The 14,080-nt window shown below is 44.5% G+C and overlaps 1 protein-coding gene across 19 annotated transcripts in view; it reads left to right on the top strand.

Moving 5' to 3' along the window:
* Positions 1-266: 266 nt before the first annotated feature.
* SNAP91 (synaptosome associated protein 91) overlaps positions 267-14,080 on the top strand; it is a 195,083-nt gene continuing 181,269 nt past the window's right edge. For 15 of the 19 annotated variants that reach the window (XM_068281572.1, XM_068281564.1, XM_068281578.1 and 12 more), the window contains exons 1-2: positions 859-959; positions 1,625-1,765. In XM_068281572.1, coding sequence (XP_068137673.1) covers positions 1,636-1,765 — 130 coding nt within the window. In that variant the 5' untranslated portion in view covers positions 859-959; positions 1,625-1,635. Of the gene's footprint in view, positions 291-345; positions 401-857; positions 960-1,302; positions 1,408-1,624; positions 1,766-14,080 lie in introns of those variants that run through there. The other 4 variants (XM_068281569.1, XM_068281568.1, XM_068281565.1 and 1 more) reach the window with 4 other exon arrangements.

Genomic DNA, 14,080 nt, shown 5'->3' with positions numbered 1-14,080 from the left:
ATATTTTGTTGGTCAGTACTGTATTATTAAAAATACACGACAGCATTCTGCTCTGTAATAAAAAAGATTGTATGTAGTTAGCAAAATTCTATAATGTTAATGAAGTGCAGAAAATGATTCTCAATTAACTTACAGAGGTATTACAACTATAGCAGCGACCAGCGTGTAGTGAAGGAGTTAACAGTTCCTTTAGGGTTAATCTAATGCTGCATCACCTGATTAGAAGAAACCATTGAGTGTAGCGGGGAGACTGCGCTCAGGATCAACTACTCACACAGCTAATAATTCTGGTACACAGTCTGCAGTTTAGATTCCTTCTCCGGGGATCTTCCATCCTGCAAAGGGAAACATAAGGAACATAAAGGGGAAACTGCAAGCACTGTACACCCCTAGGGTGACTGTGAGTAACTCGGGAGCATCCAATGGGGGATTATCCTGGGGATGCAGAGGAATAAATAATCAGACGTGTGGATGAGAGACAGGTGCACAGGGCTGCGGAATAGGCTTCAGGCACCTCTCCTGTCTGTGCAGCTTGATTTTATGAATGCAGCAGCCATTTCAGGAATGTACAATGTGCTGCTTTCCTCCATCACGCATCCTGCTTTTCATTCATACTAACAGCCCCATATACAGTAGCTGTAAACTGGAGGACTCTAGTTCCACCCACAGTTGCCCAGTGTCATGTGATAGAAGATGCTGCACATACAATATATGGGACTATAGCCTCTATACATATATAATATAATGCAAGCATATAAAAGTGGTCCAGAATGCTAGACCTGTGCCATCCTTCCTGCGTGCCGAGTGCTGGTCTGGGGTCTCTGACATGATGATAGGAGGAGGTGATCACACCTCCCTGCATGGGGGGTGGGAACCAGCTCAGTCTCTCCTTTCTCCAGCATCACTAGGAGGAGGACGACGGGCAAGCAGTGACAGAAGAAAATCCCCCGCATACTCAGGTGTGAGCATCCTTCCTGAGCTGTGCCTCTGCCATGCAGCCCAATGCTGTGCTGCTGGAAGGGGCAGCACGCCTAGTCGCGCAGTGGCATCCTCCGCATGGATATACTATGAGGCTGCAGCATGATATGCGTGCTCTGCTATCAGCTGACAGGCCGCCCCATCATGGCTGGAGCTGCATGTGGTAGTACATGTGGCCATAACGTGAGCTCAGGGCATCCCCGGTGCGCAGCCACTGGCATGTCGGCCCTTTAATAATTGAGAAAGGAGAGATGTGTGAGTGCAGGTGGGGGGTGGGGCGGTGATATTGTAATCCCAGGCTGCTAGGGAGGATAACAGGGAGGAGGAGGAGGTGGTGGAGGCGGATGTGTTGTATTGTGAGGGACAAGACCTCGGTGCTGCTGCTGTAACTGATTGAAGGGGGGCTCGCTTCATCTGAAGGCTGACCAGGTACATGACACTGGTGATCAGATCAGCACAGTCACCTGTCACATGTAGGGGGGCTCTGCGGGGAGGAGGGGGGGATAGGGCTCTATGGTTTGCAGTAACTAGGATGATCTTGTCTCTTCCTGCAGCATCATCCATGTTCCATCTGCTGTCTATAGCTGGCTGTGATGAGGGATGGCATTGCACTGACGCTGCTTGTATTGTATGTCTCTTGTGACAGGAGAGAAGAAGATGTCGGGCCAGACGCTGACAGATCGCATCGCGGCCGCACAGTACAGTGTGACAGGCTCAGCAGTGGCCAGGGCAGTATGCAAGGCGACCACTCATGAAGTGATGGGGCCAAAGAAGAAACACCTCGACTGTAAGCACCAATGTCTTGTCTTTCTCAGGCATGGCCTTTTCAGGGTCAGGTATATCCTGGGGGTTCAGGCAGAATCCTGCAGTTTGCTGTGCTATTTATATGCTCAGCCATTGCTGTGCTGCTGCTCTGATGATGCATGATGACACTGACAGCAGTTTGTTTTGTGGTAGTTTTGGATTCTCACTGTAGGTATACAGTTAGTCAGCCATAGGCCTGTATGGTGTAACTGTTACCACCTGTGTGTGAGCTGTAGGATGATGGTTCTCTGTGGCTGTTTAACTGCATGGTTTTTATTGTAAATGGTTTTGACATGGCATTTGCTATGGGAGAAAAGGGCATTCATTCTGCATTATGTAATTCAATTAACTGTATGCTGGTTTCATCATTAATGATGCTATAATTGGTGATAACCATTTCTTATTAAGATGTGGCATACATTTTCCCTAATTTATTTTTGCATTGTGAAAGTAAATAAAGCAGCATACATTTTGATGTCCCGGGTATATAATTTTTTTTAATGGCTTTATTTCTCTGACCTTCGTTCAACCTTCCTTTCATGGAAACATGCTGATAAGGGTGTAAGCTGGTGGTATGAATATAATGTTGGCTGGATTCTTGTACTTTAATGTACAGTACTATATGATTTTCTTTTTACGGTGTATGAGGTATAGAAATATAGCCTTGTAAATGTACTGTGTTAGGAAAGGGTGGTGTAACTGCTTTTGGCCTTTGTGTTTAGGCCTCAGACACAGTAGAATGAAGTTACATCATTTGTATAAAATTATAACATTGTTTATAAAAAAAACAAAAAAAAAACCTGCAGCGTTTGGTGTAACTGATTTATCCAAGTTGTATTATTATTGGTCTATTGTTCATTTTTGTTAATAATTCTGTTAGGTTCATTGATCCTGATTTACTAAAGGTGACCAAACACAGGCTGGTATTTCTGTTAGAAATTCTGTCAGTCGCTGTGAAGAAGCGTTCTGGGGATTATTTATTAACCTTAATAAATACAGTCGATAAACTGCTGATACATTTTGGACAGCTTATCAATTGTAAGAGTAATTTAAAGTATACCTCAGCCGAGCTGAGGGCTTACTTTACCTAAGGAGATTTCCGTGGTGTCCTCTGGTCCCTGCTGCTTGTGGACCCTCAAAAGACTACCCACGAGCTTGTCGGTAATCTGATTGGGGCTGCACTCCTCTTCAAGCACAAGTGTAGCTGTACTGTACCTGCACAAGTAAGGCCACACCTGCGCAGTGAGCCAGAGCTGCTCATGCGCAAGTGGTACTGTGCATGCAGAGCCGTGCTTGTGCCAGAAGAGGAGCGCAGCCCAGATCAGCTGGGGAACTGGAGGACACTGTGGGAAGCCTCATTAGGATCCATTCCGGAGGATTCCCTCTCCTTAGCTCACGTTCTCTTTAAATGCGCCAGAAAATTTTCCTCAAGTGGTGGGCAGTGCTGGCCTTAGATATATGAAAGTTCGGGCAAAAACTAACATGGGGCCCCCAGTTGTATTAGGTTGCCCCCTGAGGCCCTGTTGTACTGAAGAATACTCGCAGCAGAGCAAATTCACCTGTCTGGCCAGTGCATTCCCTTCTGTTATCAGTATGCTTGCATCTCCATCCCCTCCGGCACCTCTGCTCCAGTCCTTGAAGGCATGTATGTACTTGCATAGCATATAACTGGGAAGGGGGTGCAGGAAATGCTGAAAGGAGGAGTGCACTGGTCGAACAGGTGAGAACGCTGTGAGTACTTTGCAGTGAAGTGAGACCCTGGACAACCACTTCTAACCAAGCGGGGGGGGGGAGGGGGGGTGACCTGGGGGTCCATCAGCTGGCTCTGGGGCCTAGGATAATTGCTCAGTTTGCTCCTATGTAAGTGCCAGCCCTGGTGGTGGGAGGTCAACAGCTTTACACAAAACACCAGTGGGGCCAACAGCTCAGGCAGTTCTAAAACCGGTTTCTGCTGGAATATGAGTGGGACAAGGTGATAAATCACTACGACCTGATCAGTCGGTTGCTGGACGCAGGTGTTCTTGACCCATGGATAGCTATCCTGTATGGAACAAGGCAAATTTTAGTAGTGATCAGGTTAGTAAATTATTGTGAACAGAGTATAGAAAAATGGTCAGAATGTAATTTTTATGGGTTGAATGTGCTTGCCACTACGAAACTGCTTGGTTCCTCTCTTTTCTTGATTCAGTAAGTGGGCAGGCCAATCCAGTGCGACCATGTGACCCACAAAGTAAGAAGAAAAATGGATACCAGACTGAATCTCCCAGCATCCTCTTTGCATTATAAATCATATGTCTATGTAAGGGGGTGTATACGGTAGTTCACAAGAAGTTACATGGTTGAGATCTTGGCCAGGACATGTATGGGGTTTGTATGTTCTCAATGGTTGTGTGAGTTTCCACCAGGGACAGTTTCCTTCCACATGTGAAAAATATACTTGTAGGATAATCAGTTTCCTATAGAGTATCAAGTATATAGTTTTCTTCTGATACTGCAGACTGATCTACCTCACCCAGTGACCTATTATTTCTGCAAGAGCTCCAAAGGAGTCTTTCATAGCAGGGTGCCCCCCTCTCCACCTCCCACATATAGCAGAACATGAGGCTCAATTTGCAGTCCCTCAGCATGTCTGTATTCTTCTCTTTCCAACACTTCCACATTTATCATCTGTAAAGATGGTTTCGGGCAATAGGAGTCCTGAACGTGTACCCAACTTAAGAAATAAATAGTTAAGCATTAGGGATCTTAAAGTGTGGGGGGGAGGAGGAGGAATGTTACATTATACATATCTGACGATATACAAGCAGTCCCCAGTTAACGAATGATCTATGGACTGTAGGTTTGCGCTTAACCGGAATCTGTCCATTAGTCAAAACACTGTACAATCTCTGTCCCCCTGTACCTCTTCTTTGCCTACCTCTGTCACCTCTGCTCCCCATGCCTTCAGTGTCCTGCGCTGTGCTACCTCTGCCCCTACACTGCGTCATCTCGGCCCTCCAGTGTCCTCACTATACCGCAGCAATATGTAATTTTATCAGTTTAAAAAACATTTTTTCTAGGAATTTTTTTTTTTTTTTAAATCGATTTTTCTCAAACTCCAAGGTCTTTTTGAAAAATGTTTTTGGCTTGTTCCCACAGAATCAAACTTCACATTTCGGGCCATTCGTATTGGCAGGTGTTCATAAGTCGGCTGCCTGTATAAGCTCTGCAGCCACCTCCAGGCTCCTTATTGTTCTTGGCCTCCCCGCCATCTTTGTGCTATGGGTATGTGCAGTTCTGATTCTTTCCAAAATGCACCTGCCCAGGTTGCTCTCGCCTGTGACTGCTCAGCACAGCCATTTGCGAACATGATCCATGAGTGTGTGCAGACTGAACATCGCATATACCAGTGATGGCTAACCTTGGCACTCCAGAAGTGGTGGAACTACAAGTCCCATGAGGCATTGCAATACTGTGACAGCTCTAAGCATAACTCGGGGAGGCAGAGGCATGATGGGATTTGTAGTTTGTCACAGCTGGAGTGCCAAGGTTAGCCATCACTGGCATATACTGTGCTCAAACTGAGATCAGTTGAAGTTACAAACTGGGCCTGTAGCAGCAAGATGGGGTCCATGAATAATAAATGGCTCAGATATAGCTGGAGACCTTTTACATATTATCAAGGTAAGTATAGCTTTAACAATTCCCCCCCCCCCCCCCCTCCCCTCAGGTACACCTTATGCCATTATGTATAGGTGCACAGCAAAAATGAGGAAAACTACACAGTGGGTATTTGAATTTACACTAATAAACATGATTATTGGGTTTGCTTTTTTCAGTTATCTGTTTAATTGCATACTGCGCCTGCGCAGCACGCTGCGGACAACGTGGCCATGATTGACAGCGACGCTTCACACAGGCGCAGTAAGGACAACCTCGGGGTCGGCTTCTGCACTGTGCATGGAGACCGGGATAGCGGCGGAGAGTGGAGCGGTCGGCGCGGGACAGTCTGCTGCAAGTGGCTCTAGAAAGCCCCAGGTGAGTAAAGCTGTGTGTTTGTGTTTTTTTTTTTTTTTTTTTTTTTTTTTTTTTCCCTTCGCCTGATAACTCCTTTCAGCTCCTTGGCAGTAACCCGAGCTAGGGTCTGGGCGGAAAACCGTAGCTCAGAGTGGTACTCCCGACCTCTGCTCAGGGTAGCCACCAGAGGGTCTATGCAGAGTATAGCGCACTGCGGGAGCATTTCTACATACCTCCCAGGGATCCCGATGTCGGATGCCATTCTTCTTCTGTCCTCGGGCTCTGCTTCCTCCTAGTGAGATCGCCGGCTGTTGTCATGACAGCCGGCAATCTCACTTTAGAGTTGCAGCGCTGTAGCCAGGGAGGTGAGTTATTATTGGGGCTGTGCAGATCTCCCTGGCAGCATGACTTTTTTTCCAGGTTGTAGGGTCTGAAAGGGTGCAAAGAAAAAATTGTACCGCTTTTAGACACTAAAATCTGGAAAGAATCGTACCGCCAAGGGGGTTGAGGTTTTCCTGGGCTGAAGATCAGCAGAAAATAGAAAAAAAACAAGGATTGCTAAAAGGTTAGTTAAAGGACAACTGAAGTGAGAAGGCTATGGAGGCTGCCATTTTGGTTTCCTTTTAACCACTTAATGACAAGCTGACAAAATTCCTGCTAGAGTCTCTTAATGGCTCCAGGACGTTTTTATAAGTCAGAGTGCTGCTGCCACTGCACGTGCATCCCCGCGCACGTACACATGAAAATAGTGGGGAAATAAACCACCAAAGGAAAAAATACACCTTTATTTCCAAATACTATATTGTCAGCATACTTTGTACTAGGAACATAATTGAAATGTTGTGATAACCAGAACAAATAGGCAGATAAAATGTGTGTTTTATGCGCAGTAGCAGTGTTTATATTAAGGCCTCTTTCACAGTAGGACATTGCGGTTTGATACAACGTTAAAATAGCAACGCAAAACGCAATGCCCCTAAAAAGTCGCAAAGCAATATGAAGTCTGTGCGACATTCACAGTGCACACGTTGCGTTTGTGTGTAGCTTTAGTAGAAAGTGCTGCATGCTGTGCGTTATAGACGTTATTAGCTGCGTTAGACTGTTTGCACATGCTCAGTAATGGCTTGGAAGCATACTTTTCATTTCCTGTATGCTCTACTGTATGCGACGATAACTGGGCATTAAGTTGTGTTGCGACTTTTTTTGGGGCGCTGCTTTGTAATTTGCGTTGGAACTTTAACGTTGCATCAAACCGCAACGTCCTGCTGTGAAAGGCCTAAAAGTATAGGGGATGAAATTGAGAGAAATGGTGTATTTCCCTCGCCCCCCCCCCCTTGTTTTTCCCTTTTAATATGCATAGAAAATAAAGTAATTACTGAAAACAAATCTCAACCCCAAGAAGCCCAATTGGTGGTGAAAAAAACAAGATATAGATCATTTAATTGTGATTAGTAGTGATTAAGCTACTGGTAAATGAAAGGGATGAGCACTGAAAGGTGACAATCGCTCTTGTCCGTTAGGGTAAAAACGCCTTTGGGGTGAAGTGATTAAACAATACCAGTTGTCTGTCAGCCCTGCTGATCTGTTTGGCTGCATTGGTGTCTGAATAATACAAGAAACAAGCATGTGGCTAATCTTGTCAGATCTGACAATGTCAGAAACGCCTGATCTGCTGCATGCTTGTTCTGGGTTTAGGGCTCTTTCCCACTAAGACGTTGCGTTAGATGCGACAGTAAGGTCGCATAACGTGCCCCTAACACAACACAACGTATGTGAGCATAGAAGTTGGACGTTATATAGAGCCGCGTTATGCGTCTATTGATGCGTCCATGATGCGTACTTTTTGACGCATACTATCGGATGAAACCGGCGTATGCGGCAAAAAAAAAAAAAAAAACAGTACTGAGCATGTGCAAACATCCGAACGCAGCCACATACGAGTATAACGCACAGTACACTGCACTTTCATTTACCGTGCAGCGTTATACTCCAACGCAACGTGGGCACTGTGAACAGCCCATTGATTTTTCAGTGCTGTAAGTTTGGCTGTGTTACAGGCTGCTCTAACGTGCGCCTGTAACGTCCCACTGTGAAAGCAACCTTATGGCTAAAAGTATTAGAGGCAGAGGATCAGCAGGACAGCCAGGCAACCGGAATTGCTAAAAAGGAAATAAATATGGCAGCCTCCATATCCCTCATTACAGTTGTCCTTTAACCACCCTGGCGTTCTGATTAAATCGCCAGGGTGGCTGCGGGAGGGTTTTTTTTAAATAAAAAAAAAACTATTTCATGCAGCCAACTGAAAGTTGGCTGCATGAAAGCCCACTAGAGGGCGCTCCGGAGGCGATCTTCCGATCGCCTCCGGCGCCCAGAATAAACAAGGAAGGCCGCAATGAGCGGCCTTCCTTGTTTTGCTTATATCGTCGCCATAGCGACGAGCGGAGTGACGTCATCGACGTCAGCCGACGTCGTGACGTCAGCCGCCTCCGATCCAGCCCTTAGCGCTGGCCGGAACTTTTTGTTCCGGATGCGCAGGGCTCAGGCGGCTAGGGGGGCCCTCTTTCGCCGCTGCTCGCGGCGAATCGCCGCAGAGCGGCGGCGATCAGGCAGCACACGCGGCTGGCAAAGTGCCGGCTGCGTGTGCTGCTTTTTATTTCATCAAAATCGGCCCAGCAGGGCCTGAGCGGCAGCCGCTGGCGGTGTTGGACGAGCTGAGCTCGTCCAGACCGCTCAGCTGGTTAAAGGTATTGTTTAAAGCAGGGGTCTCAAACTCGCAGGCCATTTGCGGCCCTCGATGCAATATTTTTGTGGCCCTCGCCGGCAAAAGCGCTTCCTTATAGTTCGCTTCAGTACTCCCAAGTAATCCGCCGTCTCCGCCGCTAAACGAGGGCTGCAAAGCCCCCAAATCGCCCGGGGGACAATCCGCCGGCATTTCCTGAAAGGGGCAGAGCTTTCAGCTTCAGCTCTGCCCCTCCTGACGTCAATCGCCGCACAGATCGCCGCCTCTCCCTGCCCCTCTCTGTGAAGGAAGAGTGAGAGGGGCGGGCAGAGGCGGCGATACGCCGCGATTGGGAAATTCCTTATGCGGCCCAGCCTCATCCTGACTTTGCCTCCTGCGGCCCCCAGGTAAATTGAGTTTGAGACCCCTGGTTTAAAGGCTGCTACAGTTTCAAAATGGCACAAATGCTGAATCGCCAGTCATTTTAGCCCATACAACTGTCTGATCTAACTCTTGGTATGGCTACAAAGTTTTGGCATGTGATTGCAGACTTTTCTTTTTGTTTTTAAACTTTGAAGCGCATGTTTTGAGAAATGTAAAGCATGCATTGCATTGATTGACATCTGTACTGTACATTTGCCTGGCTCGTTTTCCCTTATGACTGCATCATGTCTAGTATTAGCCTTAATGGGGTGTTTCTTTGGGCCCTTCATGTATTTGTTGTGTCGACAACGGTGCGGACTGTTGTAAAGAGAATGGGAGATGGCTGTACCTACATGCTGGATATCATTTAAGAGTTCCTGATGTTGTAGATCTGCTATACTGCTCACAATGGCTTCAATTCATCAAGCATTACCGCATTCGGTAATGCTGAAAACAGCTGACTTAACGAAGCACTTTAGAAAATGTTAATTCATCAAAGCTGTTACCGAATGAGAAGCTGAAATGACACAGCAATGAGATAAATTACCGACATGTGCTCAACAAATGTTAATTCATCAAGGTTCCCACATTCGATAACACATTCGGTGTTTATCTCAAGCTCTCCCCTGTCGTTACAGGCTTCGAAAGCCTTCTGTGTGAATGTTTTCATGATTAGCAGGAGCAGGCAGCCAATAGAAACAGCCCCTGTTCTCCTGCAAGTGCCGCTGATAGGTCACACAGGCTTCTCCACACAAGCTTTCAGACCCCCCAAGCAGTGAGCAGAGAGAACGGGTCAAAATATATCCCCAGATTCCCTTCGGTGGTGTAACCCTTTCAGGCCCTGTTTGATAATGCAAAGATGCTGGTGGTGAAATCACCAAGCATGGCATTTGTAATGTCTCCAGGAAGTTCATCTACGTTGTGGCAAATAAATAAAATGTTAAGAAAGACTGATCGACAGATTCAGAGCAGCAGAGGCAGTATAAATAACAGTAACTATAACACCTTTACATCTAAAGGGATGTCTGGATGCCTTCTATTGTTATCAGCTTGTAACAACACATGGACATTCCAAGCTGCTCTGCACCACTCTGCTGTTATCGAACAGCCTTTGATGAATTGAAGCCTAGTAGTTCGGTAACTTAAAGAGTAACTGTCAGGCTGCAGAAGCTAATTTAAACCTCTATTCTCCTGTGTTAAACAGTTTAGAAGGAAGCTCAAAAGCCATTAGTGAAGATAAACATTTCAGTTACCTTTGATGTGTGCTTATCTTAGTCTGTTATAGACCCATAAAGACGCAAGCCGCAGCTAAACTGCAAAGCATTCTGGGGCCCTCCCCTCGGCTGCTAATGAGACAGTACAGGAGCTTCTAATCAGTCCATCGCGAAACACTGATAAATCTCGGGGCAGAGTTTCACTGCAGGAGTCAGCTATTGTTCCTAGCCACATGGCTCATTAATATTCACTGCACACTGTGTTATTTAGTACAAGCTTATCTGTGATCAGAAGCAGGCAGGACATGACGACACATTTGGCTTCACAAACATGGAGCCTGCCATGAGCTGTCAGGAGCATCTATCTCTGCACATACTATATACAAATTCTGTGAAATCCAAACGTGGACAGTGAAATGCATATGTAATGTAAGTACAGCCAATCTTTAGCTACTGATATATGTGTTTATTTTCTCTGAGACCCTATACCTAACAGCTCCTCTTTAACGAACCTCTACCACACATGGGAAAATATTGATGAATTAGCACAGTGAAGTGTAAAATACCGAATGCGGTATTTTAAGGACTGGGGTTTTGTTATCGAACACCCTTTGATGAATTGAAGCCAATGTAGCTTTCATACATGTAGCAAATAGTCATAAGGGACTTTAAAGCGGACCCAAACCAAATTTTTTTTTTTTTTTTTTTTTTTTTTTTAATTCAAAATATTTAGTTGCACCACTCGGACACATACAAAGATAAATAAACACTACTTCAAGCCTATGAGCATTTCAGTGCATGCTTTTCACCCTTCTCTTTTCATAACAAGGGTTATACAGGTGGCAGCCATTAGCAATTCCTCCTTTGCCGGACACCACCTACTCCATCAGTTTGCCGGATTCTGTCCCGGCAATATGAAAGGAAGGGAGGGGTTCCTCCAATAAATGTAAAATATTTTATATTCGTCATCATGCAGCTGAAAAAAGGCTGCTATTTATTATTATAATTTAGAAAATTGATTTTATTTCTGAAATCTTGTATTTTTAATTTGGGTCCACTTTGAGGGATCATGAAGAAATGAAGTATTGGACTTGCTATTTCTAACTTTCATATAAAAATACTACTTGGAGATAGACTTGTCCACACTTAGTATCTTCTGAGTCAGTGAATCAGAACAAGTATGAATATCGGGGCGTTTTTAAAGTTCAAAGATCAGCATAACCGCTAGGTAGCTGGATTTTAAATAAATGAATAAAGATGCCAGCCTCCATATTGTTCTGTCCCTTTAATGAGGTGCCATCTCCTACAGTGGGATGCAAAACTTTGGGCAACCTTGTTAATAGTCATGATTTCCGTGTATGTATCATTGGTTGTTACAACAAAAAATGTCAGTTAAATATATCCTATAGGAAACACACAGTGATATTTGAGAAGTGAAATGAAATTTATTGGATTTACAGAAAGTGTGCAGTAATTGTTTAAACAAAATTAGGCAGGTGCATAAATTTGGGCACCACAGAAAATTAATGAAATCAATATTTAGTAGATCCTCCTTTTGCAGAAATTACTGGATTCTGGTTGAAGGTACTATTTTGGACAACTCCTTTTTACAAAACCTCTCTAGTTCAATCAGGTTTGATGGCTCTCTTTAACTCCCACCACAGATTTTCAATTCTATTCAGGTCTGGAGACTGAGATGGCCATTCTAGAACATTGTACTTGTTCCTCTGCATGAATGCCTGGATTTTGAGCAGTGTTTACGGTCGTTGTCTTGTTGAAAGAGCCAGCCCTGGTGCAGCTTCAGCTGTGTCCCTGATTAATGGACATTGATCTCCAGAATCTGCTGATACTGAGTGGAATCCATTCGTCCCTGAACTTTGACAATATTCCCAGTCCCTGCATTGGCCACACAGCCCCACAGCACGATGAACCACCACCATATTTTACTGTAGGTAGCAGGTGTTTTTCTTGTAATTCTGTGTACTTTTTTTTTTTTCTTCATGCATAACACCCCTTGTTATGCCCAAATAACTCAATTTTAGATTCATCAGTCCACAGCTCCTTATTCCAAATGTGCTTTAGCATACCTTAAGCGGCTCTGTTTGTGCTGTGGTCGGAAAATAGGCTACCTTCTGCATCACTCTCGCATACAGCATCTCCTTGTGTAAAGTGCGCCGAATGGTTGAATGATGCACAGTGATTCCATCTGCAGCAAGATGATGTTGTAGGTCTTTGATGCTGGTCTGTGTGTTGACTCTGACTGTTCTCACCATTCTTCGCTTCTATCTATCCAAGATTTTACTTGGTCTGCCACTTCGAGCCTTAACTTCTTCCATTTCCTCAATATGTTCCTAACTGTGGAAACAGGCAGCTGAAATCTCTGAAACAGCTTTCTGTATCCTTCCCCTAAACCATGATGGTGAACAATCTTTGTTTTTAGGTCATTTAAGAGTTGTTTTGAGACTCCCATGTTGCTACTTTTCAGAGACCACTAAAAGAGGAGGGAAACGTACAATTGACCCCCTTAAATACTTTCTCATAATTGGATTCACCTGTCTATGTAGGTCAGGGGTGACTGAGCTTACCAAGCCAATTTGAGTTCCAATTAGTTCTAAAGGTTTTGGAATTCATAAAATGACAACAGTGCCCACACTTATGTACCTACCTAATTTTGTTTAAACAATTATTGCATTCTTTCTGTAAATCCAATAAACTTCATTTCACTTCTCAAATATCACTGTGTGTGTGTGTCCTATATGATATATTTAACAGATAGATAGATAGATCTGGGATAACGTTGGGTTGCATTGGGTGCAATGTTAGCATGTATACTGGATAAACCAATGCATATGGTGCAATGTTAGCATGTGGACTGGGTGCAATATTAGCAGTTATACTGCATAAAACCGCGTATCTGGTGCAATGTTGGCATCTGTACTGGATGAACTGGTGGATCGGGTGTAAAGGTAGCGTGTTACTGGATAAACCATTGGATTGGGTGCAGTGTTAGCAAGTATATTAGATAATTCAGTGGATTGGGTGCAATGTTTGCATTTATACTGGCTACACCAGTGTACAGGTGCAGAGTTAGCATTTATACTAGACAAACCAGGGTACAGGTTCAGTGCTAGCATGTATGCTGGATAATCCAGTACCGTGGTTGCAATGTTGGCATCTATGCAGGATAAACCAGTGGATGGGTGCAATGTTGGCATTTATACTGGATGAACCAGTGGATCAGGCGTAAAGGTAGCATACTGCTGGATAAAACATTGGATTGGATGCAATGCTGGCATTTAACCACATACACCAGTGGGTTCAGAGCAATTGTAGCATTTGACTGGATAACCCAGTGGGTTGAGTTCAGTGGAAGCATTTATGTTGGATAATCCAGTAGATTGGGTGCATTGGTGGCATTTATACTGGATAAATCAGTGGACTGGGTGCATTGGTAATATTTATACTGGTTAATCCAGTGGATGGGGACAATGGTAGGATTTGATGATCATGATAGGGTTTGTATAAAATTAAATCTATTTCAAAATTAAAGTGCAACGCCAGTAAGAAATAACAATGCTCACTGGATAAGCTTTATACATTGGAAGTATTTGATCAAGCTGCCTGATCTGCCAAGCACTGAAGAAGCCTGGTTGTGAGGGGTAGGAGTGATTAGGATGTACAGAAAAGGGACATTCTAACTGGTGTGCACTTCCCCTTTGTGTATGATAATTGGCTTAGCGTAGTAAGGCGAAATATGTTATATTGGTGCTTTTATAAATAATCATCATACTACAAACTATTTGATTATTGCATGTTTTCAACACATATCATGTGAGTTGTATATATGTTATGGAGAGATGCCGAAGTTTGACACTTTGGGATGTGGGAAGTTGCCGGCTGATTCAGTCAATATGCAAACGTGACTTTTGCTTAACTGACATTTTTG

Source organism: Hyperolius riggenbachi, chromosome 4 (assembly GCF_040937935.1).
Source record: "Hyperolius riggenbachi isolate aHypRig1 chromosome 4, aHypRig1.pri, whole genome shotgun sequence".
Lineage (NCBI taxonomy): Eukaryota > Metazoa > Chordata > Amphibia > Anura > Hyperoliidae > Hyperolius > Hyperolius riggenbachi.
This window is presented reverse-complemented; position numbering and strand designations above follow the sequence as displayed.